The sequence below is a fragment of the Ips typographus genome, linkage group LG2 (genome assembly GCF_016097725.1).
Source record: "Ips typographus isolate SLU linkage group LG2, UJ_Ityp_2.0, whole genome shotgun sequence".
NCBI lineage: Eukaryota > Metazoa > Arthropoda > Insecta > Coleoptera > Curculionidae > Ips > Ips typographus.
In genome coordinates, this window is record NC_138423.1 from 23,322,695 (window position 1) to 23,350,228 (window position 27,534).

General features: G+C 32.1%; 1 protein-coding gene across 5 annotated transcripts in view; it reads left to right on the forward strand.

Moving 5' to 3' along the window:
* Nucleotides 1-27,534, forward strand: part of LOC145724411 (uncharacterized) — an 84,286-nt gene that overhangs the window by 3,632 nt on the left and 53,120 nt on the right. For 2 of the 5 annotated variants that reach the window (XM_081972688.1, XM_081972689.1), the window contains exon 2: nt 3,287-3,564. In XM_081972688.1, the coding sequence (XP_081828814.1) occupies nt 3,471-3,564 (94 nt within the window). In that variant the 5' untranslated portion in view covers nt 3,287-3,470. Of the gene's footprint in view, nt 1-3,052; nt 3,216-3,286; nt 3,565-22,866; nt 23,296-27,534 lie in introns of those variants that run through there. The other 3 variants (XM_081972685.1, XM_081972687.1, XM_081972690.1) reach the window with 3 other exon arrangements.

Sequence of the window (27,534 nt, forward strand, 5' to 3'; positions counted from 1 at the left end):
ACAGGGAGACTTAGGGGGTTAGGTTAGGTTCCGTTTTAGTCTGGTGTTTTGGTTGTATTGTTGATGGTCGCAGTTGAAGTTCACACAGTGTTATGAATGAAAAACGTTATTTTGTCATAATGTCTTCCAAAAAGGTTGGAAGGAAAGGTGTTATCATACACAGCCAAGGCCGTGAAATCGTCAGTAACGTCTTACAATTTATGAAGAAAGAAGCAGAAGGAGTTTCCATTCCTTTGAAAAACTTTTTGTCTTTTATTTTCTTTATTAAAAACGAAGAAAACGTTTCATTTTACTGATAAAATAATAGCACACCACTGACTGGCTGCAACAACTTGGAAAGTAAGGAGAGCAGCAATATTTAAAGCGAGACGTACAGAGATCGTGACATCATCGTTTGATGACGCCTGTGGCCTTTTCTTAGCTGATTCGAGCTCTAGTATGTAGAGCTCGAATCAGATGAGAAAAGGCCACCGCATCATCAATGACGCAGTTTTTAAAACTATTTCTTTCTCCTTCTACAGTTGCCGTCGCATTAGATATAATCAGAGGCGTCCTATTAAAATATTCCCGAAAATATATTGTTAAGCGGTCAAAAAGCCACTTGGCAACGTAGTACGGTTTTTACTTGGACACAATTAAAACAGATGCGGCAGCGGCCAGGGACATTTGGACCTTTTTATATGCTTTTACTAGCAGGCACTCTAAACGGTGTTGCCAAGTTTAAAAAAATGTAGTGGCGGACAGGGAGACTTAGGGGGTTAGGTTAGGTTCCGTTTTAGTCTGGTGTTTTGGTTGTATTGTTGATGGTCGCAGTTGAAGTTCACATAGTGTTATGAATAAAAAACGTTATTTTGTCAAAATGTCTTTCAAAAAGGTTGGAAAGAAAGGTGTTATCATATACAGCCAAGGCCGTGAAATCGTCAGTAACGTCTTACAATTTATGAAGAAAGAAGCAGAAGGAGTTTCCATTCCTTTGAAAAACTTGTTGTCTTTTATTTTCTTTATTAAAAACGACGAAAATGTTTCATTTTACTGATAAAATAATAGCACGCCACTGACTGGCTGCAACAACTTGGAAAGTAACGAGAGCAGCAATATTTAAAGCGAGACGTACAGAGATCGTGACATCATCGTTTGATGACGCCTGTGGCCTTTTCTTAGCTGATTCGAGCTCTATCTATAAACTACTCAACAAAAATGCATCACTCACTTTTTTTGAGTTCACTGATCTGCACGAACTTTGCAGAATCTTAAATTTCAGAAATTTTGCAGAATTTCAGTTCTAACATAATATCTGATTACTTCGTATACACAAGAACTAACATACTTACGCTGCAAATTTGTTAAAACTTAACTAAGACATTTTTTCCAAGTATAGGTACTGTATACAGGGTAGTCCAAATTGATAGTAGGATTCTTGAAGTGCCCCCTTTTGGAGCTAGCGGGAAGTATATCCCCAAGGAAAAAAAAATGTATCTTAATTAATAAACTAAAATAAAACTCATATGAAATTTGGCATGCTTGGACATGATTTTGAAAACGTGTGCCCCATCAGAACGGTCTAAAATTACAGTTTAAGCTGTCAAACTTTTTGAACAGCCCCCGTATTTGTCCAGATTACTTTAAAAAAACTGAAAAAAATTCTAAATGATCACTTCAAAATGGTGAACTTGCATACTAAATTTCATTTGAGTAACTTTTTTCGTCTAGGAATTAAAAATTAAAAAATGGTTTTAGTGGCTCACCTTTAAAGTGTTTTTGTACTTATTTCACCTAATTTAATTTAAGGTCCTTTGGTATAAATATGCGCATTGGATCCCTCCTGGAGCAAAATAACAAATTGCCAAAACTGCACGTTTTGCAAAAATGGCATTTTTTCATTTTTTGAATGATTGTAACTTTTTTATTTGAACTCTTATAGATTTAACTAAAACGCCATTAGAAAGAGGATAAAAAATACTACAAAATGAGCCAAAACTGGTCTCTCGAGCTCTTCATTTTACCGAGACATTAAGAGAGTAAAAAAGATCCCAAATATATGTATAATAACTTTTTAAAAGTTTTTTGAAAAATGAAAAATTGTAAAGTGCTTTTTTTGTACTTATTTCACTTAATTTCTATGGCATTTTTTCAGTTTTTGAATGATTGAATGAATTGATATGATAAAGTTTTTTATTTGAACTCTTTTAGATTTCACTAAAACGCCATTAGAAAGAGGATGAAAAATACTAAAAAATGAGCCAGAACCGAGAAAATTTCAAAAAGTAGTATTAAAAGACCCCTTATACCACCATTCTTTTGATTTTTTTGAAAAATAAACTACAGTTTATATTACAGTTTGGAGTTTATTTTTAATGTATGTAAACATTTTTCCGTACCAACATCGGCAATTAAGTGACATAATTCAAATTTGCCTTAATTTAAATAATTTAAAATAAGGAAGTACCTACATGTTATTATATTCTATCGACTTTGGTGGCTACCCAACATTTCAGATATTTCTTGTTTGTACTTTTTCGTAACATTTTGTTTTCAAAGAGCTACCAAATTTCAACTTTCCTGTTTTCTTTGTACTCCAAGTAGCACCTGTCAAATTTAGTACAATTACAGTACGTTCGTAAAGTTTTAGTGACACCTTCATTCAATGCATATTCCAGAAGATCATTTTGAAAAAATTACAATACTTTTGATAAAAGTTGACATATTATTGTATAAAACATTGTTAGCAACTTTTAAAGCCCTCATCATTATTAATTGATAATACAGCAAATTCAAACATAATGTAGTAATTATCTGACCAACAATCAACATTTTTGGATTTTGGCAACATTTTCTACACTTATCATAAGTTTTTAAGGCTGTTCAAACAACACACGCACTGATTCGTTACTCAAAAAAAGTGAATTTCATGATGTTGCTAAAAATTTTGATTTATCATTGTGACTTTCTCTATTAATACGATCTCGTTGTCCGTTCGTGACATTTATGACCCCTTATTGAAGATATCTCTCTAACCGAAGTCTCGGCCTATGAAGAAGATATCTACGTTGTTTGTTAGTTAATTCAGTAACAACTTGAGACCCGTTCGAAGTGCTTTTTGCCGCTCGTGAAAACGCAAAAAATCCACTTTTCCGCCCGTTCCTAGACTGTAAAATTCGGTTTATTTAGTTTTGCCTAAACTAACAAATTGTTCAACATTTTTTGGTCATACGTAAGTGAGTTAGTTTATACTGTCGCACTATTCAGTGTCAAACCAAATTCAAATTTGTGTTATTTAATTTTTCAGGGTCCTAGAAGACCAGAACTGAACAGCACAGTCGGGACATGAAGCTTCACAATGGCAAAGTCCTGGAAAGTGTTTTGATTGGACTGAAAAAGTGACAGTTTTGGAGTGAGTTTTGTTTTGTTCGTGCCATTATCACTGTACTTGGTTGTGACTTTAAAGTGTCTCGGTAGAACAGTTGATCAAAATGTTGAACTGCACCGATTTGGAGTGTATCCTGCACCATCATCATTACTACGCTCATTTACACCATCTGAAACATGGAACCCACGTCGATGAAGGTAAGTTCTGTTTTTCTTCAATTTGGTATCAAGATGCATTTCAAGCATTTACATTATTAAGGTTTTGAAATTAACACTCACAATTAATTTACATATTAGTCTCATCTTCAAATTTTTAAAAAAACAGGTTGGCCAACATGTTTTGTGAGCAGAAGGGTCTCATCTTCAGGTTCTGAATGATACTTCCATAATCTTATTTTGCACAATTCCACTGCGAGATTACGGACTTAAAGGATTGCAATTGAATAAAAAAAATTGTACCCGCCCAGTGATTTCTCTCAAATAATAAGTTTTGAAAAAAAAAGCAGTTTATTAGGAAATATGTATACAGTTTACTATCAAAACTAATAAAACTATTTTCTTTGTCCTTGATTTGTAATAATTAACCACTGGGCAACTGCTTTGAATAATGGTTTGATAATCCGTAAGATAACATTGATAAAATCTGAGCCAATTTCGACTGACAGAAAACGAAAGTATGATCAAATAAATGGGTACTGTACAAGGGGTTTCTCTTTCATATTTTGCGACTTTTCCAAACTTCTTTCACCACAAGCGGCTCCGAAATCCGTATTATTTGGACGTCTTAAAGAATGATGTAAACAAGTACCGACCAAATCAACAAAGAGAAAGCATTTCGCGCAATCTATTATTTATTTTATGCATTAAATAAACGGACGTATACATCGAACCAGTGAAGAGAAAACCGCACTATTAGGCAAATTGAATTCAATTATTGATTGGAAATGAGGAGAAACTGATGATGATGATCAGGTTCAATTGAAGCATGACAATTGCTGGTTAAGGTGACAAACAAGATCACGATTGTAATGTCTTATTTGGTGTTGGTTTTCATTGCTAATTGTTGCTAGTTTAATACACTTGAACTGGTGGTATATGCTCAAGGTTTTAGTGGTTCTAGGTCTAAGTGGTAATAATTGTTTTAACCATGTATATTATATACAAGGGTTTTGATGATATTAGACTAATTTATACCATCATATACAGGGTGATTGATATTGATACCTTAGACGTTTCTGATAACTCCAAATTTTACTCTATTGCGCATCCACTTGACGTCAAAGAATTACGTCTACGTTCATGACTGCCATTAACTGCTTATTACTATACAACCTGATGTAATGACGTACTTTATTTGTGAACAGAACCTAACCTAACATTTTAGAATTGACAGTTGTTTATATTTTATTTGTGTAATTTTATACTCCAACTGTTGGTGGTGGAAATGATTATGACATGTAAACTTCCTTTCTAAAATATCTTAAGACATCAACAAAATGATTATAAACTTAAAATTTCACTTGGAAGAATTACCGAATAAAGAAAGTAAGTTCTAATTTCGGTTCTTCGTCATTTTAAGGGAGGTATTTTTCAATTTAGAGTTTTATATTGTTGAGATATTTAATTTTCCAAATCGCGGAAAAAATTACATCAATTTTCTCACTCAGAAGTTTTTACCTTTCAGTTTGTAATATACAGGGTGGCTCGTCTACGATATTCAACTTGATATCACATTTTGTATAATCAACCTTTATTGAACGTTATTATAGCAGATCAATAGTGTCGTCAAGATTTTTGTATAAATCTGCATATACCAGGTTGCCAATTTACCACATATTTTAAAATTAAAATGACACTAAACGTGGTTTTACATTTAAGATTTTATATCTATATTAAGGATTACTCTAAATTTATACAAGCTTGGAAAATTTTAAATTATCCATAAGAAGTAAATAGTAATAATAATAATCTAATCTACAGGTGTGGTAAATCCAAAACCGACCATAGGAAAACCGTGTAACTGACAGAGAAACGTAGATAATTGCATGCGTGGGACAAAGACAGAAAACGAAAAAAATACAATACCGTCGACAAAATGTATTGGATTGGTATTGGATTTTGGCAACAGCGTACTGAAAATATGGCCTACTTGGTATTTTTTTTGTTTGCTGTCTTTGTCACACGCATGCAATTATCTACGTTTCTCTGTCAGTTACACGGTTTTCCTATGGTCGGTTTTGGATTTACCACACCTGTATGTATTGTGATAATATACAAGGGATCTTAATTAAACAAACAGACAAAATCACAGATAACAGCACTAAAATGAAGAAAAATGCATTATTGGCTTAATTTTAAACTATATTCATAAAACTCTCTATAGGAATAAAGCTGGATTCATAATTCTAATTCCGCAAGAAGTAAGCGGCATGCAGCAAGCAGTAGTAGTAAGAAGTAGCCGCTCCGTAAATGTTTCAATTCATAGTTCGACGCTTCGACGTCAGTAAAATGACAGACGACAGATTATTTGACAGTTTCATTTCTTTGTTTACAATATAAATTTTAGGTTAGAATTTTTTATTTCTATTCTATTCATTGAATGTTTGCTGATTTTTACGGAAAATGAATTTTGTCGATGACTATTCTATCATAGTAATCCAAGTGAAAACCAGAAAAGATCGGATACTTGACAAATGACAATTCGAAAACCCACGAATGGGTGAAACAGGCAGCCGACGATGCGCGAAGCAGTAAGAAGCAAGGTAAGAAATGAAAATGATTGCTGCTTACTGCTTGCGGTTCATGCGGCTTGCGCTTATTTGTCAAACCACAGTCAAACTATGAATGAAAGTGTGCTACAAGTATATTGTTTATTTTTAATTCGGCTTACTGCTTACACTTCTTGCGAATTTCAGGTCAGCTTATATGACAGCTGTCAGTCAATTCAATGTGACAATTCACGTCACATGACAATTGATGTCTTGTGACCAATGGTTGATTGTTATCACCGACAAAGTCTTCTTTTATCTAGTAACTAACTAGTGTATCAAGAGCACACCTTTGCATAATCAATTAAAAGGATCCTAAGCTTTATTCCAAAAACTGTATGATAATGTCACATTTTTAAAGTTCGAGAAAACTATTCATACAATGTTGTCAAACTGTTACAAAATTGCAAAAAAAAAACTTGTTTCGATTTTAATTAGTACAGTGTTGCCACCAGTTTTTAGAAAAATATAGCTAGGGGAGCTACGTCCCACAATATTATTCTTCAGTCTTCATACAGCTTATTATTACTGTTCGCAAAATTATTTTTGAATTCTGTTCAAAATGCCTATCCATTGAAAAAAGTAAACTAATAATTCTGCGAAAGTTTTTAACTGCATTTTTTTTTATTTCTAAAAACAAACTACATAAACAATCAATTTTTTTTAGGCGTATACATCAGAGATTTTAACAGATAGCGATATGTGAGGAATGTTGTTGTTTATCTCCATTTCCAAAGCCGCATTCGTTTTCAAGCTCCATGGAGCGAGCAGAGCGTTTTTGACGTCACGATGATGTAATTTGGCAAAACCATAGATTGACCAATTGTCAAACTACGTCATTGTGACGTCTAAAAAGCTCTGCTGGCTCCATGGAGCCTGAAAACGAATGCGGCCCAAGATTTTTTTGTAAATTAAAATCAATTGACAAATTTAAAATTTGTTTAATCTAGGTAAAAAAGAGATGATAATATAAATTCCAAATTGTGACTATAGCTTCATACTATGTTGCCGGTTATGGGTGAAAAAGCAAATCACCTTGTCACCCACCATTGAGAACAGTAACCTTAGGGTTGCACGGATCATTCTTAGGCTAGTTCTTCCTCGTTTATGTATACATAATGTATCAAAAAAAAAAACCTTACTTGATTTTTCATTCCACGAATTTGGTTGCCCGCCAAACATACATATACACCCAAAACCTTGGTACATTTTTTTTCCTTTTGCTTTAACCGGTGGCGATTATGTTGACAGAAGGACGTCAGCTTTGGTCCGGCAATTTATTCGCTGCTGCAATTTTAATCGTTGACCGATTATACGACAATTGTCGTCTATAGAGTAACTGTTATTAGAATATTGATTATTATGGAAAGACATTTTTTAAAACCCTGTATAGAGTAATCAATAAATCATTAAGCAAATGAACCAAAAAAACCCAATTTTAATGTATAATAAAAGTTGACCGTTTATCGTCATTATATAGTGGTAAAGAGTGAAATAAACATAAACATGTGCAATCAAAAATTAAAGGCCAGTCAACAGCGTTGCTGTCACATGAAATGCCGATAACCTCTAATAGAAGCGATTGCAAAACACCACGGCATAACATTGGCACATCCATTTAATAAATTTAATATCTCAAGTGAAATTTCACAATTCATTCAGATTTTGTAGGTTTAGAGTGATCAGTGTCGACGTCATATTTATTTCCCAAAAAAGCAAATTGAAAATATCGAAAGTGAATTTGCCTTTAAAAGGTGATTGGTCGGTGACAACCGCTATTATTTATTCTCTGTCCGTTACACACCGCCATTCATTGAAAAATTACCAAGACAATTGACGGTAATTGAAGGTATCCTTATTTGCTACTTAACGCTGTGACTTTTATAGCCTTCTCTGTTGTCAAGTTTATTTTATTTTTTTGTATTATTAGTTGAACGAAATCTATTAACAAGGTCTTATGACGATATACAGACAATTATTTTTTTTTATTGCTGATACTGTTTATCATAGAAAAGTATTATAAAAGCCATCATGAAGGGTTTAGATTATTTTGATTTTTTTTTAAATTATGTAACAATACTACAAAAGTTAAAAATAATATAGAATACTTTTACTTAAAATTTGGACAGACAATTTTTGTAACTTTTGTTTGGTCAGACAGTAAAAAACAAACTTTTTCTTGACAATTGGTGGATGCGTACCGCACAAACATATTCAGTGTAAGGAAAAGGGACACGAGTTCAGTGGCGTGTATTTTTTCAGCTTTTATTAAATAAAATCCTCAAGTAACTGGTTGCGTTTGTCCTTACCTTGCAATCACCTAATTACACAAGTTTCAGTTTTTGGTAACGATTTACCATTTGGACTACGATTTACCAACCAAATCGCCATCAGTTTTTTAATTGTTAGATGTTTTTTTTAATAACGTTTTATTTAAGTGCAATATCTCCGTGTATGCCTCCAAATGAGCGCAAAAAAAGCAATAACACGGAATCACAAGAACAGCGTGCAATGAGGATGCAAAAATAAATTTGCAAAACGTCGGCTAAACTGTTGTAGTTTTTTTTTGATTCTACGTGAACCCGATCCAACTCCCAAAAAAGAAAAAGCTAATACATGCTACCAACCGAGGATAGTAAACCAAAAATCATTATCATTAGGTTTCTTGTTTTTTCATGAAGACGCCAATTCTAAAATCTGGGGGTTACGACCCTAAAATTTGCGGTGCAATTGACTTTGAAATTCATTGGCGATCTGCATATTTTCGACAAACAACCTTATTTCAGTCAGACTGTACTACTAAAAGTCTCTGAAAATACATAAGAATCAGTTAAGAAATGCATCCAACACAATTCAGTCAGTATTTCCGAAATACGAGGGTTAGTGTGCTGAAATTTACTGGGTAGGCAATATACTGATCTTAAATACCACTGACGTACTGCAAAGTCAATAAAACCCAATTTTAGCCAGTATTTCCAAAATCTGTGGGTTACGGCCCTGAAATTTACTGTGTAGGCAGTAAATTCACCTTAAAATCTAGGAAAGTACTGCATATTTTCCACAAACGCCCCTTACTTCACTCAAAATGTGGTAAATACCATTGAAAATTAAGGACATTTTTTAGGGCAAATAGTAGATTCAATATTAAAGAGAAAGGAAAGAATCACAAAACTTTGTTCTTTTTTTGTACTTTAAACAGTAAAACAAGCATCATACTTTTAAATCCTTTAGTTTTCAATATACTTAACGCAAACGAGAGCACAAATTAATAATGAAAGGTGGAAGTAATGACAAAAATATCTAAAAAAGAAAGCAAACACTATTTGGTAAAGGAAAGAGAAAGAACGAACGAAAATGCAAGGAAGACAAGAGAGTAATGCAACGAACAAGTGGTAACAAGGAAATAAATGTAAAACGAACACAAAAGTACCAGAAAGAGGACACATAAAGAAATGAAGAATTTTTGTATACATATGTATAACAAATGACACTAATATGAATCAAGTTAGTTCTAAATAGAAGCCTGCGTTTACTTTTTGTAAAACTCATTAACATTATATGTAAACAATGACTAACAACATCAGATTATATCGTTTTGGTAAATATCACTGGTTGTGGTTTTTCACCTAAATCCAATGAGAAAAAACCGTTATTTCATATCAGCATCTGGTCTTGTTCGAGTATATCGGGAACGCTATTAGTAAATGTCACTAGGTTTATTATTATTGCAGTATTGACATCGATTTGCGTCTAGTTAATCTAAATTAAAGCCTCGTTTCTAAGGTTAAACATATTATCAAAAACCGGTCGTAATTTTTTCATTACCAGATGAGCGAGATGGCAACGGTGGATATTTTCCAGGCAAAAAAACCGCGAAAGCACCAAGTCTGTTGACACTACACTTTTAACAATAATAAAATCGAATAACCGTTACATAAACGTACGTCACGGATTAACATTTTTGTGCGGTTATCTGAATCTGGTTCGAATGGGGCAAAAAAATTGTTTAAACTAACTAATTCGTTTGGGCCGAGAAACAAAACTCAGGTGAAAGTGAACACGAAATGGCCAAAGTGAACAAATTAGCATCAAATACTACTTTCCCATGTTCTGTCACCATAATATATACGGAGAGAAAAAAATGTTAATTTTATGTATGTAAATCTCAAATTTTACAGAATGTGATAACTGCAGTCTGATAACTCCGGTTAGATAACGTTAATTTAATACGTACCCAGAAACTAGCAGTTTATTTTAAGATACGTAAGACATAATTATGATGATAACGCATGAAGTGGATCGAAAAAGTTATCTTTATAATGACCATGATGTATTGTGATTTTAGGGTATTAAACAAAACTTTTTCTTAGTTTACATCAGCATTATAATTTTGTAATTATAATGCGGTAACTTGATTGTATTAAAAACTATAGCAAGAATCAAACTAAATTACGATGGTGTCACAAATCTTAAAAGTATTTTTTTTTATTTGACAGGTTATTCATATAGCTGAAACCTTTAAGATTATTTTCCTGTCATTTTTATTACACTTGACTTGTAATTACATTGTGTTGAATTTCTCAAACAATAATAAACATCCAGACTGTTTAGTAGCACCACAGTATATTTATATACTGTGGTAGCACTATCCAGTGCCTGATTTTGGGAGGGTGCTAGTAGTACTTAAAGTACTCTTAAAGTCACGTGACAGTTTTTTAAAGTCAGGTGACTATTTTTTGAGGTTAAAATGTAATTTTTAAAGTCACATGACAAGTTTTTTTTTAAATTATCATTCAGAAGAGAAATTTGAAATTATTATTTTTTTTCAGTATACCTCCTAATATCATAACGTTTATAAAATATCAATGTTGCCAACTTAAAATTATATTTTTTAGTCACGTGGCCTATTTAAAAAATTCAAGCCCAATAGAGTTTCTCAGATTTGCAAACTTTTCCGATAGAAAATTCAATATCATTGCACTTGACACAATCTTGCCAAATGAAAGATTTACAGTCCCTCGTTTTCTTTTACATTATCTTAATTGCATAACAGTCTGCAAAAAAATGTATTAATCTTTAATAAAGCAAATTGATAAATCTGTTGATTCAATAATTAAGTTCTACGATAGTAGATCGGTTTTTTTTTTGGACATAAAACTTTTTGGAATGATTTTGCTAATCAATGTGGAAATTCGAGAAAAACAACGTTCTTTGTAGCTAAACTGCAATCTAATAATAATTCTGCATATATGACAGCTCTGAGAAAATCATATTTGATCTGATAATTTCCCTAGTAAAGGTATCAATCTAATAATGTTATTCTGACAGAATTAAATTCTAATTACAAAATCAGGAAGGCTAAAAACAAAACACCGATTGTTTGGTTGCCGCTTCGTTTCACTTTATGTGAAAATTCTTTTCTTCCGGTGTGCTTGTCTGTTTTTCCACATTATTGTAATCCGTGTATGCGATCAAACACCATTATAAATGACTCAGAGAGAGCATTTAGTTTTTTTTTAAATTCCCGCCTGGAAATTGATAATTTTTATATGCAAATTATTAGTCATTAAGCTGTAAGAGTAATTAGTTCCGGATCTCTTTGTCATGTTTTTTTTTGCATTGTAAATCGCGCTGGAAAAGCTTTAAGTTGTTTTCTTTTTGGTGTAAAAAAAAACGTCACACGTCGTAATGCTATTTTAGGTGTAAGTAACACGATGACGAGAAAATCGTTCAATGTTGAATCTGATTAAGAATTCATCGCTAATTTTTGCGTTTTATCGCTCATTATGATGAGGGTTCTGAAATATCATTATTCCAGTTTTAGTTCGAGTTTTCAACGTTCGAGATGTCAGGTTGTTAGAGCTTTAAAAGAAAAAAAATGTGTATCACTACTATGGGATGTCAATTGGTAACTCTAGGTCCAGGTCAGTATGTATTACATTCCTTATTAGTTAATTGACGTGTGTTTGGAAAAAAAATCTACGGTTTGAACGCTCTTAAGGAAAACTGTAAAATCTGGATAAACTTAATTTCTAATATTAACCACACGTTAAAGTGGAGTATATAATTTTTAAAAGTGTGAATGTTACAGATCAGGTACAATCACAGTCAAAACAAAGCTTCAACGGTTTTTAAACATAATACAGTTGACCAGCATAAAGTCTATTTTAGCTTATTATCAGCCTAAGATTTTTGAGAGCTTTAAAGGGGCTTTCCTCATACATTTTGAATTTTGAAAATCGTCTTCAACTGCCTTAAATAGGTTAATATAGTAGAAATGTGACAAGAAGTTTCATTAATTAAATCATATGTGTTTTTTGCTTAAAATGATTTTATACAATTTTAGTAAATTACAACTGATTTGAAACTAATTCATAGTTAAAACCTGTTATCAACTATATTTTCTTATAAAAGCCATTTTATATTCCAAAATTTCTTATGCTTCTGTATGACATGTTAAGATTCAGTGATGCTCTGGAAATATGAAGAAAAAATTTAATTATTTTCTACCAACATCAACGAGAAATTAATAAAACAAAAACTCCGATGAGGTCCATTTTCGCATACCAACAATTTGAATTATAACAACAAACTCCGTTACGATACTAATTTGTAATAAGCTAATTTCATTCCTAATTAAATGAATTAGATGTTAATTTTGTCACAATTAAAGAAGTTTTGGTTTATTTTTGACTTCAACAAAACGTACACGTAACTAGAAATTTTATTATTTTGAAAATACTAATACTGTTCAAACTTTTCCAATTATTAATTCACTAGTTTTGAATACTATTAAATTTGGGAAATTACAAGTTGTAATTTATTGTAAACACATTTACAATATGTGAGCAGACGTCATACCATAGACATTATATAATCATTAACCAAGTAATTATAAAAATAACTATTGGTTATTATAGGTACTTATCATTCGTAAATAAATGTTCTTTTTGATGACCGACTTGATAATTTGTAATTATTATTAAAGGCGTCGGATAGAAAATTACGTTTTTTTAAAACATTATTTTTCTTCTTCTTTTCTAGTCAGTCTTATATAACTTACATAAGGATCAAAAAAGAAAAAAAAGGTGCCTCGACTGTATAAAAAATAGACATTCCAACAACAAATATTATAGTGTTGTAGATGTACCATAACAATGGTAATTGAGTATCCAGACACAAAACTTGGGGTTATTTTCTGCTCTGACAAGTAAAGTATTGAATAGAAGGAGGCGATTTCACGGTCCGAGAATCCATTAATTCATTTTGTGGCATGTCAAGCGGGAAATTAGTTTAGTAGTGCGTCTTTATAGGTTATTCTCAAGGATCTTCAGTGTCAATTAACTATTTTAAGCACGGTTTAATGTCAAGCACAATAACCACTTAGTTATTGCTATCTGTTTGCTTATCACTTTTAATTTATTGAAAATTTAATTGGTTAACTAAACCATTTCGTGCAGTTTTTTCACAAACACCAAACGACTCTATTTCTAAAAACTCGCAAGTAAAAGATACAGAGATAAACACGATGATGCCATCATTCAAATATGCTTTGAGCATACTTCTAAGGAGAACAATGATAAATGAGGTACCGGTCATTAGTGTATAAACGTTCAGTATAATGAGTGAAACACCAGACAATTTGTTTATGGTTGCGGTGATCGCGTTTAAATCATTCTTTGACGCCGTTTTACTGAAAAGGAGTGGTTTAGATCATTTTGAATAATCTAGTTCACTTACTGCAGTTACTTACATGTTTATTACGAATAAAATGACTCAACAGAGATAAAAATAGGCCGGTGATCAAGTCTACATGTGCAGTATTTGTTAAAATTGCAGCACAGTGGGTAGTTTGTGATTGGTCGAAGAAAAGCAGCTTTCAGCTTGCTGCTTTTTCTTGACCAATGATAAACTACAAACTACAAATACTACCCATGTAGATTTACCATCTATTATAGTTGCAGGTGATTGTAGGTTGTAGCTTAAAACAGAAGCACAGTAGCTGCTACAATGTTGCATATTATGCAATACGAGTAGCTTGAATTTGGAATTTTGATTGTTGCAAAAATTTAACAAATTAGAAAAATATTATAATTTATAAATAGTATAATATATACAGGGTGATTCAGGTTTTAATACACAAATTTTAACCACGTATTCTACGTCCAAAAATAATCCCAGTTTGCTCTATAAACTACATACCATATCTTGGAAATGCGTCTTTCAGGAAATACAGGGTGTTGAAGTATTATAAAAAAAAGAAAAAAAAAGGTTGCCAATTTTACGAGCTGTCAATTCTTTAGTCCAACGTTGCAGAAAAAGCATTGAAATCGAAGGACACCATTTTGAACAATTTTTTATCAAATGTTTAGTTCTTTGTTGCTTACAATTATTAGTTTATTGCCTCGATAAGTTCGAATTTCATTTACTCAAAAACGGTGCGTCGGAAGAAAAATTTCCAAGAGACCTTTTTCCTTCAAAATTAAACGGGAAATGGAAAAATCAATTTTATTTTTATAAAAAGCGGTTACGTACCTTTTTTTCCTTAAAAATTATCAGGTGACTTATTAATACACGCGCCACTGGTGGAGATAATAACAATTTTTTAATTGGCGAATAATCGGCTCTTTATGTTTATGAAACCAACATAGTTTCATTAAAATAGGTATAAAAAACTAATTTTGTGTTTTTTTTATAAAACTTCAACACCCTGTATTTCCTGAAAGACGCATTTCCGGGATATAGTTTATAGAGCAAACTGAAATCATTTTTTTGGACGTAGAATACGTGGTTAAAATTTGCGTATTAAAACCTGAATCGCCCTGTATAATTCGTAAATTAAATTAGTGTGTTTTGTTTAGTTAGCATGTGGATTTTGGCGTGATTGTAATTGAAAAAGAAAAATGGCGTTATTTTTTTAAATATTTTGATAATTTTGACCTTGAAATTTGACAATATATGACCCCTTTGCTATTCAGTATTGTATTTTGTTCTGTTTAAAATAAAAAAAAAATTAATAAATATAGAGTTTGTAAATTTTTCAAAAATTATTTTAATATTGATATTCTGACACTCCCCGTTTGGTATTTTAACGTTCAAAATTTAGGAAAACAATTTTCAAGTTTAATTTTGATTTCGATTTCTAAAAATTGAAACGTCAAATAAGATTAAAACCGTCAAAATCCTCATTGAAAATTAGAAAAATTATTTCCAGACGTTAAACCTCAAAATACAAAAAGAAAAAATTGACAAAATATGTGAAGGAAATAGTTTAGTTCCTGATAAGCTGGCCGTCTGCAAAATGGTTGTTGAAACGTTAAAATATCCTATAAAAATAATTAAAATTGTAGTTGGCAATAACACAAACCAACTTGATATTAGCAAATACTGCAATACAATAAAATAAAAACTGTCAAAATCCGGACGCAAAATAGTCTTTTTAATGCAGTACTGCTGAAAGTTCCAATTTAATATCTCGAAAACACTACAAAATGTTAGGTTAGTATCATTTGTTTGCTTGTGTGTTTTTGCAGCATTTTTTCTGTAATTTAAAAAAAGGAAAAATAGCGTCAAAACACTTATATTTTACTTGGATACTTTTTTCCAGAGTTTGATCACTATGTGCACCAATTTCTCACTCACTCTCTGGTTGGTTTTTTTTTCGATTACGGCGAAACATTTGCAGACAAATTAGTTTTATTAGTGAGCATCTGCCTTGACAGAAAAAACTAATTAATTTCTAATTTAACAGGCGTTAACATTGGAAATTATTACGGTTCGCATTGCATCCGTGCAGTCTTTTACACAGAAAAAAATGCAACAATAATTAACTGGCTCATTCTGTCATGGGATCACGTTCATTTGTTTCAGTAATTATCCGTGGCAGTCAATGTCAATTAAAATGGAAAGGTCAGAAATAGACTCACGGTCGATATATCATATAGACAACTTGTATCAAACACTTTGTTTACCAAAACTAGATTTCCAGGGAAGATAAGAAGATTTTTTGTCACTGCGATGGTTTTTTCCCACTTAAATTAAAAAATCAAGTTTACTGATAATTAACCTCACTAAAAACCACAAAAAAACTTCCGGACAACTAAGTTCATTAACGGTGTATTAAATTAATAATTAATATGGTTGGTGCACGTTTTGCATTCGCACCATATAATTAAAAACTAATATTCGTACATTTGCAATGCAATGTTTAATTTGGCGAAGAACAATTTCCGTATACGCATTTATAATAATTAATATTTGCTATACAGTGTGATTAGATAATTATATTTTAATCACATTATTGTTGAGCAAAGTCAAATCAGGACACAAAATTCTGAAGACTTTTCCAGCTTGTTTATATTAATTATTTGACATAAAAAGCAAATTTTAAGTAAACAAGGAAGCAATTTCAAGCAAAAATCCCCAAGTTTCTCAATGACTAAATAATGTCAAAACAACAGAGAATAATGTATGTTAAATTAATTTGCTTATAAGGGAGTTACGCAACGTATCCAAGATTATTTTAATAGCCTTACAAAATCTGATATTTGCCTTTACTTAAATTAAAAAATAACACAAATACACGTTACTTAACTGATTGAACGCTTATTGCTACATTATTTTGCGTTTAATAGCAGATAGTACGTGAAAAATTTGAATTAAGAATACCATTATAATAACAGTGTTTTCGTTACTTTTCTTTAGCATAACAGATTGCTTTAAGACCGTTATTCATTCATGTAAAGTATGATGAATGGATCAGGAGTCTAACCAAAATAACATAATGATCTTTCGTTAATGATCATTTTGATGAAAGGTTGATGATCTTTATTTTAGCAAGGTATTAAAATTTAAAACCAGTATAAACTTAGAGAATTTTGATGGTTTCCATACATAAAACGTAATAGTACAAAACTGAAAGATTACCAAGAATTGGAGCTTTAAAACGTGTCTCATATTATAATGAAATTAACAATAAATTAAGTATTGCAATCATTCTTTGCGTAGGTATTCTTGACGTAAAGAAACCACGACAAACAAAACAAATGAGCAACGTTTCTTCGAATATGATTTGGTCAATAAAAAAATTCCTTTGTATAAATAATTATTTAGATTAACTGTAGGTTTTAAGATCAATGAAACAAACGGAGAAAATTCATCAAAGTATGAATACTTTTAACCAATTCAACATGTCTGTTAAAGATAGTCTTGAAACTCGATTTGAGGTACTGAAAACAGCCTTAAAGCACTAAAAACAATCTAGATTTTTAAGAAATACTCGAATTTTTAGCACTGAGGTGTCTAGAAGTCGATTAAATAGTGACAAAGCTTGGAATGCCATTTTAAGTCTATGAAGAATGTGAAAATTGTTTTTAAGTTTGCTGTGTCAATAACTTGGTAAAGATAGTCTTGAAACTCGATTTTCCAAGCTGAAAGCAGTTTTGAAACACTAAAAATAGTCCAGAATTCTGAGAAAATTAAAAGCAAAGTTAAAAGCAAGAAAAGTTAGTTTTCAAGACAATTTTCATGAATCTAATGTCAATGTCCTCTATCTAAGACTATTCTCAAAACTAAAATATTGAAATTTATTGAAATTTGTTTGATTGAAAATTATGAAAACTTACTTCAAATGCAAATTTTAAGCTTCTGATGTTACTTTTCATTAGTTCATAGTCACTTTTTGGTGTTGAAGTCAATTTTTAAGGTTTAAATGTATGAATTTGTAGTAAAAAATTCTAGAAAAAGTAGTTTTTTATGTCTACAAGTACAAATCAATTTTCAATATTAAAGTCTCTCAATTTGCATGAAAACTAGTTACAAGCACAATTTTTAAGCTTCTGAAATCAATTTTTATCTTTTCTCAGTCAATTTTCAAAACTAAAGTCTTTCAGTTTGTTTGGAAACTATGAAAACTAGCTACAATTACATTTTTTAAGCTTCTTAAGTGAATTTTCTGTTTCCAAGACAATTTTTAAGTTGGGTTGAGTTAGTTTTGGGTCTTTGAACTTCTCGTACAGGTTTCAAATCAGAATTTTATAAGAGATAATTTCTTTTTCATCGTAAACAATGAAGTTAAAAAAAAACACGTAATTTTTGAAAAATATCTAGAGACGTAGAAGATAAGGCAAAAACATTAAAACCATCTTCCTGTATCTAGGCTACTAGAGAATTTTGGCAAACGTCCGCGTGTTCCAAATTGGATCAAAATTGTTCCAACGGTTTGACAGTTATGACAAAAAACCGATTTTTTAAACAGAAATTTGAAGGACTGTATTTTCCTTAGGAATCATTTTTCAGGAAAATTACATAATGCATGTCAACTTATTTTTTAATTGGCTATGGATTGGTGAATTATTGACATTTAAAACTGGACCACCCTGTATATTTACAGGTTTTCGTAAAAAATGCCATTAATAGTGGGCCAAGCAATGACACAACAGAAAATTGCATTGTTGTCAACCAGAAGGCAAATAATTTCGCTTTTTCCCATACTATTCTAGGTACCAAGATGGCAACAAACTACATAATTGACATGTGTCAGCCTGCTGAAACGGATGTGACATAAGTGGACAGTTAAACATTTTCCTATAAATGGAATTAATTTGAAGCGAAGTGCGCAATTTGATCTAACAGGTCACAAGTTTGTTTGTCCCCCATTTGTTATTGACATTGACAGTTGGATCGAAATGAACGCCGGTTGATGGTGTAAATGACTGCTGGAGGACAGCTTTGTCATCCAGTTCTGATGTGGTTTTTTTGAGTCTATTTTAGTTGAAGCATGACACCCGGAACTTCAAACTGAAAAATTAGTGTTTTTAAATCTTTTACTGTTTCTGTGCATTTAGTAGAGTAGTAGGCCCAACAGAAGGTAAAAGTTGCATTTGTTTAAGTAGCTTACATGTTAAAAATTTAAAATTCACTTAACAAAAATCGGTAGATTAAGGAAATTCGCCACAACTTTTGCAAAACACTCTATGTATCACTCTTAGTGAGAAATATCTATTCAAAGAGCATCAAAGAATTTTCTTTTTGAATACTTGGAAAAGTCTTAAAATATGGCAAATTAATATAATTTCTGTGCTATCTACTGCTCCCAAGAAAACTATCCAAAAACATTTTTTTTTTACTTTATTAAAAAACGTCACTGTATGGTTTTTGGTTTTGCCCGACCCAAAACTTCATAAATCATATAGATTTGTTGACTTAAAGAATTCTTTTATCAAGTCGAAAACAGAATGACAAACGCGCTAATTTGTTTGCTAATTGTCCGTTAGTTGTACGTGTTTTGTTTGCTTTGTTCGTTTTTGGTACCGACATGCAAATTTTAACCTTTGCACGTTAATGGAAGACGTACGCCGTCTTTTCGGAGCGAAAAACTAAAATGTTTCCGCTAAAACCAAATAAACACCACTTGAATATATCGATTTTACATGATCGTAGTGAAGATTGTTGAATAATCGAGGAAAATTTACGGAAATTCCACGGTTCTTTGTTTTGGACTTTGGCATCCGAATGTCGTGACCGACTTGAACTTTCGACTGAACTATTAATTATTTACAGAATAATTTTCAATATAATTTCCGATTGGACTGTGAACCGTTTTTTTCTTACCTGTGATGACAGGGGATAACCGATCAGATGGTTTCGATCTTCTTTTTACGTTGGAATGACTCGACAATAAAATGCAAATCAGTAAGGCCATCAAATTTTTTTTCTGAAAGTGACAGTGTATACTGTATACCGGATTTCATTGTTATAAAATGTCTAATGGCCGATTGCACCAACGTATTTTTAATCCAGCTTAGTTTTAAGGTTTGACTGTGACGTGTTGTGTGTGATTCAGTCACCAGCAGAGAGTCAGTTTTTTTAATAAGCCATTCTGATGGAACAACTTTTAATTGCATGGGTCACATTATTTTTAGTATTTTTCCCTGATCGTTAAGTGTAAATTTATATAAAGAAATCATTATTAGTATGTTAATATTAATAATTTGCACCAAGTTGTAAACACCATCAACACCGTTTTTACAGACTATTACTTTAACGGGTCTTTGCAGAAACGGATGATCACGTCACCATAAGAAGAGCTAAAAAAAAATTATAAAAAAAGTCACGTGATGTATGTTAGAATAGCCGAGGTTTAAGTGTCAAAGTGACCATAGTAGGTCGGTTCTTAGAGGCAATTTCAAACTGGTTTCCAACTGAAAATCGGAAATTGTTGGCTTTTATTGGTTAAATGCTCACGTGACATTGACATTTTATGGGTAATAGCTGGACATATTTCTCTGATTATTAGTTCAGGAGATTCATTCTGCGAACAGACCTAGTATTCAATCTATAAAGCTTTGAGTATGGTTTTGAATGGGACAGAACGAGTGACAAAAGTCACAGTTTGAACTACACCTAACTTAAACTTAGTTGGTTTGTTTAGGCATTAATTAAATAAGGTGTCCGAAAAAACAAAAATCTAAATTTTTGACACTCTGTATCTCTTACATAATCCACTTTTAGACTAAAGTTAGGTCAAATCGCTTTATTTAAGGCTTAAGAACATTGTGGTAACATTTTTTCTTTTTTCTGCACAGGGACACCCTGTAGAACAATTCAATTATTTGAAGTTTAGAATATAGAATATCGATAGTATTTTTGTCCACTCTTTCGGCTTCCAATTTACCATAAAAGTCACGTACATAGTTTCTTTACTTGGCGAAGAAATTCTGACACTTGTCACTTAGCAAGGAACAAATGTGACATGCTTATAACGCACATTTGCTTGAAGTTTTTCTCCATAGTCCAAATGCAAGTGTGAGGCAATTTTCAATGAGTTCCAAAATTTTCAGGCCATTTTTTAAGCTAAAAATGTACAAAAATCAATGTATAGAATCGTAAAGGTTGACTAAAACCTCAATTTTTGACTTCTAGGACAGAATTTTAAGCCTACATACAAGGAAATGACAGTCAAATATTTGAAAATTGACTCAATAGACCTATTTCAGATTTGTGAAGCAGTTTTCAATGTTTAAATGCTTTCAGGCCACTTTTCCAACTGGAAATGTAAAAAGTTGACCTGAACCATTAAATTTTAGCTCCTAAAGCTGATTTTTGTATGCAAAAAGCTTGTAAATGATAGTGACAAACTCGAAAATTGACTTACAAATTTCCAACCCAATTTTCCATGTGTTAAAAACAATTTCAAGGCTTTTAGGCCTCTTTTGAAATTGAAATCCAAGAATCAAGAAAATTGACTTGAAACCCTAATTTTTTAGAGTTTTAATGCTAGAAACTCGGAAATGATAGTCAACAATTTGCATATGTTTTAAATAACCTAGATGCAAGTATCTGAGCAAGTTTTCAATGTTTCAAAATTCTTACGTCACTTTTTAACTGCAAATGTGAAAATCAAATTCAAGAATCATTAGAGTGACTTAAAACCCTAATCTATAGCTTCTAGATAGATTTTTAAGGTTACTAACAAGGCAGTGATAGTCACAAACTTGAAAATTGACTTAATGAGCTATTTGCAAGTTTCTGAGCAGGTTTTCAATGTTGCAAGGGCAATATCATAGCTTTCAGGCCACTTTTTTAGCCTGAGATATAAACACCAAATTTGACTTGAAACAGTAAATTTTGACTTCTAAGACTGATTTTGAAGGCTAAAAGCAGGAAACTGATAATCATAAACCTGTAAATTGACTTCATAGTTCAATTTCAGGTTAGAGGCAATTTCAAAGCTGCAAGTTTTTGGTTTTTTGACCTCCGTCTGGAGCGACAAAATGATCACATGACCATTTCATCGGAAAGCCATATTTTGATATCTTGTGTCCACCTGTCAAATGCGCAAGATCATATGTCACTTAGCGGAGAAAGAAAACGAATGTCACGCTTTTGACAATTGGTCCCAAGAAATCAGGTAGAGCTTTCTGTTAAAGTGGTCATGTGATCATTTTGTCGCTCCAGACACACAACCACTGTCCTGTAAATCTCAGCACAGTGGGTAGTTTGTGATTGGTCAAAAAAAGCAGCTTTTTTTTAACCAATCACAAACTAACAGTTCTACTGTATACGCAAATATTGACCAACTTTATTAACTTGACAAATCTCACGCTACAATTTGAATTATCTAAAATCAATCTCTAGCCATTTTTCCTGCTTTTTAATCCAACTAAAACGCGACCCGGCCTTGATCTTTCCGGTGTCCATTTCAATTTTGGCAAAGTTACAACGAAATAATTAAAGGGAAAGTCTAATTAAGGAAAAATGATGACACGATAGTGGGAAATGGCGAGATTCCGTGTCGCATCATAATACAATCGAGCATACTGGACGAGTTGGGCCGTTGTTCAACTTAGTTGAATTTGTTTGGGTTCTCTGGCCTGGTTGGTAATGTAGTAGGCGCGTAACCTTAAAGCACACGCTATCATGTTAGTACCATAAACGTATTAAGGTGCTTAGATGGTTTATACGTAAACTATCAGGTGTTTTTTTGTAATTTTTGCTACAACTATAGTGTTCAATGTTATCTGTTATGGTATTTTTAGAAAAGTTGTAACGTCAAGTTTTGATAATATTCTCTATAATAACACAACTAACACAAAGAACATACTAAAACACAAACCACAGTGTATTTGATTAATAATTTGCTTTACCGAAATAGTTGTATACCTCGATGGTTCGTACCCGTGAAAACAGATACACCGGTGACCGGCAAAACAACAACGAACAGGTGAGTTGACTCAAACACCCGCTTCGGTTCGGTTCGACCGTGTCAATCTCAGGTTCCGATATCCTACGTTGATTACAAATTAGTACCCGGGTACCACTCACTCTAGGACACCCTTAAAAACTAGACGTACCAGCCAAAAAAATAAATCATGGTACCAATTTTTTTGCAAATTCAAAACTGTGCCAGTGATTGTTTGAATAGTTTGCGGACCTGAAAGTGGACTTTAAGGGGTTGTAATAATGTAAGAGTCACGTGAGGTACCCAGTGTCAGCCCTATTAGTGTCGACTAAAATGAACTAGTGCGGGGAGCCACTTACTTATTTCAAAAGTGCAGTGGATTGGTTCCAAAAATCTCGCGGTACCACCGAGATATGGAAGACAGTTTATGTGGTTCCTCAAAGTGCGTACCGGTGGTCTATCAGATATTCAAGCATTCAGGTAATATTTCCCGAAAATTGTTCGATTTACGTTAGTTCAGGGTTAAAAGTGGTACGAACGGGCGCGGAACCAGTTTTTCAAGTGGACGACGAGACAAACCGTCGTCGTTTCGTGAATAATTTAATCAATTTTATGCAAATTATTGGTTCCCTACTTAACGAAAAAATTGATTAAAAGTCCATTTTCGTTGTAGAAATCGCGTCGATATGCTAACCAATTATTGTCTATCCCGCCAAAAAATATGTATTAGCAACCTCTGATAAACAGTAAGTTTTTTATAACTTAAAAAAAAAATAATTAATTTGCGACACATGTTAATACAATGTTAAAAACTTGTCTGGCAACCATGTTGAGGAGTTACAAAAAAATATGGTGAACAGAACAGTGACCTGTCTATAATCAATAATGTTTACAAACCATCTGAGCAGCTGCACTGAAACTTTCTGAAAAATAAATCTACCTGAATATAGTGGTTTAAATTCCTACTGCTAATGAATTGTCAAGGGGGATAAAAGCCTCTTAAATTCGAATATTTTAAGTAAGAAAATTCGAAATGCAATAATAACAAACATTTGAATATTCAACAAATTAATATTTCGAATAACGATAATGAATTATTTACAAACATACATATTTAGGAACAATTTGTATATTATTCAAGTTATTTGTGTGAAATGTTTTAAGTTTGTATTAAAACATTGACGTTTAAACATTTTTTTTAAATTAGGGTTAAAATTTAAAAATGGGTTGGTCGAATTAATTAATTAAGTAATTTTTGTCTTGGTCAGAAACGTATTTCGACCACTGTCTAAACTCTGTCAATGTTAAGGTTAGAGTGACGTCAAAAGTATGATCAACCCTACATAACTTGCTCTATGTTTAGTACTGCATTTAATTGAAACCATATTTTCAAAAGTCTAAAAGTAATACCTGTCTTCTTATTTTACTAAATCTCTGATAGTTTGTGATTAGTCATATTCTACTCACTGTACTGATAGTTCGTTCATATTTTTAAGGGTCGTCCATTTAAGGTCGTTACCTATAGATCATTTTGAGTCACCTGGTTTTGACACTGGCTTTCGACGGCAGCCATATTGCCGGGGGGGCAGACAACTGAATTTAGCTGTATTGATTTTCATTGTTATTTGTGATCTCCTGGTGTTTAATAAACTGTTTAAAAGGAAGCAGAGTACATTGAGATGATATGTAGGGAGAACCACTGTTAAAAACTAAAAACATCATCTGTGCCTTTGGAAAGCCTGTAAAATATAATGTTCTTGAATCATTATCTTTAAATGACTCTTCTGACAAGCCAGACGATTTTAGTTTTTCTTGCAATGTATAATTTTTTGATTTGCAAAATTGAGATCTTCTGATAGACAATTAATTATACACAGCATTTTGTTCACTTTTTAGTTGGCTATGGTCATCAATTTGTTGAAGTTGTTCCAAGTAAGATACAGATACTTCTGTAGTTCCCTGTCCATGTTTATAGCTAACGTGCTTTCACCTTCATGCTCATCTTCCTATATAAAGGTCTTATTACAGATAAATTATAACTTTTGTACAAAAACTTACTATTATGAGACGTTTTTTAACGCTTAACTGCTTGAACATGCCACTATACACTTTGTACATTTTGGGTTTTGGTAATAATATATATGCCATATTTACAGAAGGAACCCAGTCAGGATTGTCCTTATCTTCCAATTTGGCTGGTTTGCCTAAAAAAAACCAAACAAAACTGACACAATACATAAAAATTAAAACAATATTTTATTTAACCATACTTTGTTAGATGCTGTACCACTGACAAATAATAATAATAGATACCTGAGACAGTGATTTGCACAAATTCGTCCCTTTCTGCTCTATTTCCACAACGCACGACTGAACAAAACGACGGCCTTTTTCTACAATCTTCTGAACTCAATCGAAAATTTCTATGGTTTACATTTAACTAGTGGGTCTGTATGCCCCCCCGGCAATATGGCTGACTTACGTTTGACATTTGTGACGTCACCTCAAAATGGTCTATTGTAAATGCTGTGCAGTGAGAACCAATAAAATTTAGACATTTTCTAGCCATACCAAAATAAAATAAAATCAATTTCTAAATATTACGCTAATAAGTTTAAACTCCAGAATCGTATTAAGCTAGAAATTATTAGATCACAAAAAATGCTAATTTACGTTTAACAAAAAAAGGAGTGATATTAAAATATTTTGTTTCTAATTCAATAAATAGAATGAAATAAAGTAGTTTGATAATAAGCAGTTCAGAAAAATATGCATAACAGATCAAAGCATTGTTCTAAATGTAGGTCTATTTTCAAAATACCGTTTTTTTAATATCATTTATTTCTGTAATCATCACAGTCATAACATCTTGACAGATGTGTTGTAAACTCATATTTCTGTAAACTTGAATTGAATAGTTGTTTTATTCTTCAATTTTGAATATTTTACTCGTTGGTGAGTAACTTGAATTGTAACAGTACTTTCTCATATAAATCATAAAATAAATCATTTTTTAGTTTAGATTTGCATAATTTCTCAGTTTTTCATAGCCTTCAATCCATTGGTGATAACTGTACATAAATGAGTTTCCTGCGAATCACTTAACCAGGTACTTACGGAAAAACCTTTAATGCGATTCTAAAGTAAATCAGATATGTGAACCACAAACTTAACGACATTAGATCGATTTTATTGCTAGTAAATTATTGTTTAATGCTGGTCACGTGCTTCGTCGTCGTTAGATTAAAAAAAAAAAACAGAAAATCGATAAACCCACGTTCCTTTGCGGTTTTTGTTATGCGTTAGGTCACCTGACACTTTTGGTAAATAATCGCACGTTTACGCGAATTAATCGCGGATTTCCGATAAGACGATTTTTGATTGTTAACGAGCCGAAAATTAGCGTTAATTAGGCGCGTTTCAGTAGGACGAAAACGGATCAAAAGCGACTTTTCCAAATCAGGTGAGGCCGGAATTCCTGATGATGCCGCGTCGAGAAGCGGCTTCTTTATATAAAAAAAAAACTTGAAGAATTTAATGAATGGTCCAACACGCAACGTTTTAATGGTCACGTGGGGTCTAGGAAGAGTTGAAACGGTCAATGCCTCTTTAATTTGTTGTGTTTACTGTCTCTGTCTATGGCTTTTCATTCGTTACCGAAGCGCTTCAATTGGTTTGAAATCGAATTTAAAAAGTATAGAGAACTGGGTGACCGATATGGACCAAGCCACAGCAGTTAGCAGTTACGTCATTGCGCGCTGTCATAAGTGGTGATGACGAAAATGACAGAAATGTAAAATTGCCAAGTTTGTTTGTTATATTACTTTTATTTTGTTTCCGACTCCTTGAACTGTTTTATAACTAGTTTGGACCACTTACACGTATGGTTTAACAGTTAACTACAGTAGTTGTTTACTAATTTAGCGGATTCCAAATAATCTATCATGCAGATGATCCAAAGCCATGTACATACCAGATCAGCATCGAAAATTAAAGCTATTGTCTACAGTTCAAATCAGGACAAATGGTGGATGCGTCACCATGTTTGACGTTAAAACGTTTCTGTCATAGTCATTTTCCTATATGTACAAAAATAAGTCTACAAAAAAATTATATAGTTAAGAAAATACAGGGTGGTGTAAAAATATCCAATTCAATATGTATGTAATAATGTGTTAATATAATGGTTAAAATTTTATTATTATCACATTTTTGTGGAATTTGGCAAATAACTGAAAAACACAAGAAAGTTTCTTAACATTCAATTTAAATTTCTAAAAGTCAATTCTTTGAGAAAAACCACAAAAAGTTTGAAGATTTAAAAAAGGGATTCTGATGTTTATTTCTGACACCTGTCACTAAAAATTTTAGTTGAATATCTGAAAAACTATGCCAGTTACAAAGAAAATATTGGAAAAATCTGAAACTTTTAACACTCGTTTCGAATAATTTAGTTTTCATAGCAAATAATGCTCTTATTGTACGCACTATCAAATGGATATTATTTCTCTTTTCCGTGTTCTACAGGGTTACAAATTCGATAATGCATACAGAAAACCGTACAAAATACATTAAGTGAAGGCAAACGTCAAAACATTTTCTTATAAGTTGTAGCATCGCCATTTATTTCAAGCAAAACATTGATTCCTATGCAGAATTCAAACTGTATGTACCTACCTAATAAACAGGATGTTTTATTTGAAATTTTAGAAATTGTTG